At 44.9% G+C, this 4,735-nt stretch overlaps 1 protein-coding gene across 1 annotated transcript; it reads left to right on the top strand.

Moving 5' to 3' along the window:
- Window positions 1-2,713: 2,713 nt before the first annotated feature.
- LOC111036495 (innexin inx7) lies at window positions 2,714-4,526 on the top strand. The gene has a single exon (XM_022318520.1). The coding sequence runs from the start codon at window positions 2,869-2,871 to the stop codon at window positions 4,039-4,041; it is 1,173 nt and encodes a 390-aa protein (XP_022174212.1). The 5' UTR covers window positions 2,714-2,868; the 3' UTR covers window positions 4,042-4,526.
- The last annotated feature ends 209 nt before the right edge of the window (window positions 4,527-4,735 follow it).

Here is a 4,735-nt window from a genome sequence, read left to right as displayed (position 1 = left end):
GATCCGGCTGCAGTATATGCGCACCGACAAGCCGACGACCCGGGCACCCCATCGCCTCCGTACGGGACGCCCCCTAAAACCGACGACCCACGGTGGGGTCTAACGGGCGAGGGGTCGTTTTCCCGATTCGAGTATCCCTCTAAAATGTTCAAACTCCGCGATTGCGCCCCGTACCTATGTAAGCAGTGGCGTATTTTCAAATTTTTCTGGGGGGGGTCCTCAGTAGTTGGAACAAATTGTAGAAAATCTTCGTGTAATTCATAGGATCTTAAATCGATATACCGAATGCAAATAGACACTTGTTCGAGACCGGCTATATCTGCAGTTTCATCGACAAGAACTGTAAAACATTTCGCTTCATTTACTCTAGCTACTATTTTATTGAGTAAAATTGTATTGCATGAATCAATTATAGCATTTTGACTAATAGGACTTGTATATTTTATAGTACCAGAACTTTCAAGGTGTATTTTGAGCGAAGCATCACCGCGAGCTCTAAAGCGTAATAAATTACGAAAATTTCCGTCGTTAACATCATTATTATCAACGGTTAATTTTCCGAAATCACGGTGACCTCGTAGAGGTATATTTTGTCGACCGCATAAGATAATTGTTTCAATAACAGGTGAAATGTTTTTTCTGTTTTCAAAAATTTGTCGTGCCCGAGCAGTGTCTAATTGATTTTCAATAGATAAATGTACGTTTTTTTTTATATCTATGAAATGATCTGCATCAAAGACGGATTGTTTGTGATAATGAAGTGTTACATGATTTTTAAACGTTTCCATTGCATGTTTCCAATTTTGAAACGGTTTTCTAACCAAAGCGCCTAGTGTTTGAGAATTTATGCCAGCTCCTGATTTAGCAAACGCTACACAAAACGTACAAAATGCACCATCTAATTTTGCAGAGTACGCTAACCATGGAAAGGTATGCAACCATCTGTATTGAAATTTTAAATTTTTGGATCGCTTATCTTTACCACTAAATATAACAGTATTAGGGAATTCAAAAGTAGGTTCGGGCTTCCAAATTTTTTTAAGAACTTCTTCTTTCTCTACATCTGTTAACGAGCGGTTAAAATAAAATCCAATATCGAAATTGTTAAAATTATGTTCATTTTCTGTTTCAGTATTGTCAGATTTTTTTGACATTTTGATACGTTTGACATTATTATCTATATTTGGTGAAATTGGTCGTTTATTTGGAGAAGTTACGGAAACTGAAGATTTGTGATGGTCAAATTGTAGAACATTTGTATCATTTGATTTTTTAAAAAATTGGCTTAACGAAGTTTGCTGAGACATAATAAAAGCAATATATTGTGTACTTACTTAATATTGATCAAAATACAATAAACACTTGTTCACTGGTTCACACGTTACTCGTATAGTTGTTGAAGGCAAAATGAGACTAATAGAAAATGTGTAATATCTTATAAAAGCCACTAATTTATATTTTATTATACCTATCCATATATGGCTATTGGCTACACAAATATTGCTAATTGCTATACACACAAATCCATCCATAATCGTTTTTCTGTGTGATAAAGTTTATATTTCAAAGATACGGGTACTTGATACCTATTAATTTTATCGGTTTATCGCACTTCGTATAAGGTCGTTACATAGAAAAACTGTCGTCAGAATAACATTACTATAAATGTATAATACGTCTTATTACTTAAAACCATGCTATTATATTTTGTTCACGGGAAAAAACTATATCCGCGCGACCGAGCGTGCTTACATAAATCGGGTTCTGCAAATATGTAAGAATTTTAGTTTTTTTTTTTTATGAGAGGTTCTGGGGGGGGTCCAGTACCCCTGGACCCCCCCCGTAAATACGCCACTGTATGTAAGTACTAAAAACATAATAATAACGTTGTACAGCTTCTTTGCTTGCACACATCTAAATTGTGTTAGAACCGGAAGAATATTTTAATCATTCGTCATATTACGCTAGAGAATAATACGATGAAAGCATTAACAAAATTGTGTTTTAAGTGAGTACAAGAAAAAAGCTTATTACTTGATTAAAAATTATGATTTTTTTTTTTTCGATCTACAAAATACGACGCAAACGTATGATATATATATATCAGGAATATGTTATTTTATCAAATATGAGATACGATAAGATAAAACAAGATTTTATGCGCATAAGAACAACGTATTTACATTGAAGTAAAGGTGCAGACTGATGGAGTCTATGATAAAAAAAAAACAGTATTGCCCTCAAAATGCCTATTTACATGTTTTCTAGAGACCGACGAAATATTTCGAAAAAAAACCTTTTCTACAAGAGCATAATAATATTATGTATTCACAACATTCGAGAGGCCTTTCGGAGCAAGTATCACGTTTCTATGTATAAGTATTTCGGGGATATTACAATAATATTATTACCAAGACACGACAGACGTGAACAACCGAATCGCGGCAGACACAACCACCAGTAACCACCCCCGCCCTCGCCACCGACGCTGCTACCGCCGCCGCCGCCGCCGCCACCACCACCGCCGACAGTCGGACCACGTGCGCCTCACGACCGGACGAGACGAGTGTGGTGCGCGCCGCCGCTAGAAAAACGGATCGCCGCCGCCGCCATCCGCACCGGGGCTGAGCGCGGTGGGGGACGCCGCCGCCGCCGCCGCCACCACCGTTGCAACCGGTGCGGTGTGCGTCGTCGGTTCGCGCGCGCCAGTCGTAGTGTTACGCGCGCGACAGCGTCTACGCGTGTTTTGTGCATTATTTTTGTTTCTCCCGTGCCGGTGCGTGCGGCCGCGTAATCGATCGTTTCACGTTTGTTCACGTTCCCCGTGCTCGGCAGACGGACAGACCCGGTTCGTAGCCCAATCTCGCCATGATCGGCGTGTTCAGCACGGTCGTCAGCCAGTCCCGGCTCACCCGGATCAAGCTGGTGATCATCGACAACCCGGCGTTCCGCGTCCACTATCGGCTGACGTTCGCCATACTGCTGGCGTGCACCACGCTGGTGTGCAGCCGTCAGTACATCGGCGAGCACATCCGGTGCATCGCCACTGGCGTGCCCAACAACGTGGTCAACACGTACTGCTTCTTCACCGCAACGTACACGGTGCCGGACACCAACCACTCGGCCCACCCCGGCGTCGGCCCCGTCCACTGGGACTCGCGCACCGTCCGCCACTCGTACTACCAGTGGGTTCCGTTCGTGCTGTTCGGCCAGGCTCTGCTCTTCTACTTGCCGCATCTCATATGGCGCTCGTACGAGTCAGGAACCATCGCACTGCTCGTCAACGGGCTGCAGCGACTGTACCTCAGGGTGGAAGGAGACAAGGACGTGTCGGTGCCCGGTTCCAGGAGCATACCGTCCGAGGCGACTAGGTGGGCGAAAATGCGAGACGTCATGAACCACCTGGACACGGTCACCCGGTTTCGGTTGAACCGCAACTGGGCCGCGGTGCTCATCGGGTGCGAGGTGCTCAACCTGGTCAACGTCGTGTTCCAGATGAAGCTCATGGACAAGTTCCTGGGCGGCCAGTTCTACGGATACGGGCTGCACGCGTTCGACGACGACAACGGCAACAGGCTGTTCGACCGGGTGTTTCCCAAGATGACCAAGTGCGACTTCCACAAGTTCGGGCCGTCCGGCACCATGCAGACGCACGACGCCATGTGCGTGATGGCGCTCAACATCATCAACGAGAAGATCTACGCCGTCCTGTGGTTCTGGTTCGTTCTCGTCCTGCTGCCCGTCAGCGTGTCCGCTCTCCTGTGGCGCGTCGCCCAGTACATGCTCCACTCGCGCGAGTCCTTCAACAGGTTGCTGCTGCGTGAGGCGTCCCCCGGTGCCCGCCTCGACCCCGTCGACCTGGCCGTCATCGCCAGGCAGACCACGTACTCCGACTGGCTGTTCATGTACTACCTGTCCGGCAACATGGACGGCATCGTCTTCCGGGACCTGTTGCACAGTTTCGCCACCGGACTCCGGAAGGAACCGGGTTCGCAGGACAGCGACGACGACGACACGGCGCCACTGGGCAAGGCAATCTGATCGACGCCACTGCCATCATCAACGCCGCCGCGCGCACGACTGCCGTTTATAATTTATTGCAATATTATTATGATCACTTATGCGCGCGACACGGTCCTGCAAAGGTCATGTCCAGTTCTGTGTTAGTAGACGTCCCTTAATTTTCTCAAAGAGCCAGTCGTGTGCGTGCGTGCGTTTCCCTTCTACCCCTCCCCCCTCCTGTGATCAACTCATCTTTTACTGTCACTCCCAGTCCCCCGCCCCACAACCCATCCTATAGTGACAAATTTATATTATATACTTCTTATAACTCAATAGAATGTAATATTATTATTTGTAATGACGCGGTGTCACGATCCCGCCAGTTTTCAATTTTTGTTTTTTTTTTTTTTTGTACGTTTGTAATTCCACCCAAACTCGCGTTGGATCCAAAAATCAAACCGACAAAAAGTCAATGTCGGAGAAAAAAAAGTAATAAAATAATAATGGCAATTAAATGTTTATCATTCGTGTACTTAATTTCTGTAATTGACGACCGATCGGAGGTACGCAGGTACACGCTTCGAAGGTCGTCGTCGTTACACATATTATATATTTATAGTTTATTAAATATTATATGCGTGTTGGCTATGCGTATATATTATTATTATTATTTGTACGATTATAATATAAAATGGACTTTATACTCATGATGATGATGATGACTTGTATATAA

The sequence above is a fragment of the Myzus persicae genome, unplaced genomic scaffold, assembly GCF_001856785.1.
Source record: "Myzus persicae strain clone G006 unplaced genomic scaffold, MPER_G0061.0, whole genome shotgun sequence".
Lineage (NCBI taxonomy): Eukaryota > Metazoa > Arthropoda > Insecta > Hemiptera > Aphididae > Myzus > Myzus persicae.
This window is presented reverse-complemented; position numbering and strand designations above follow the sequence as displayed.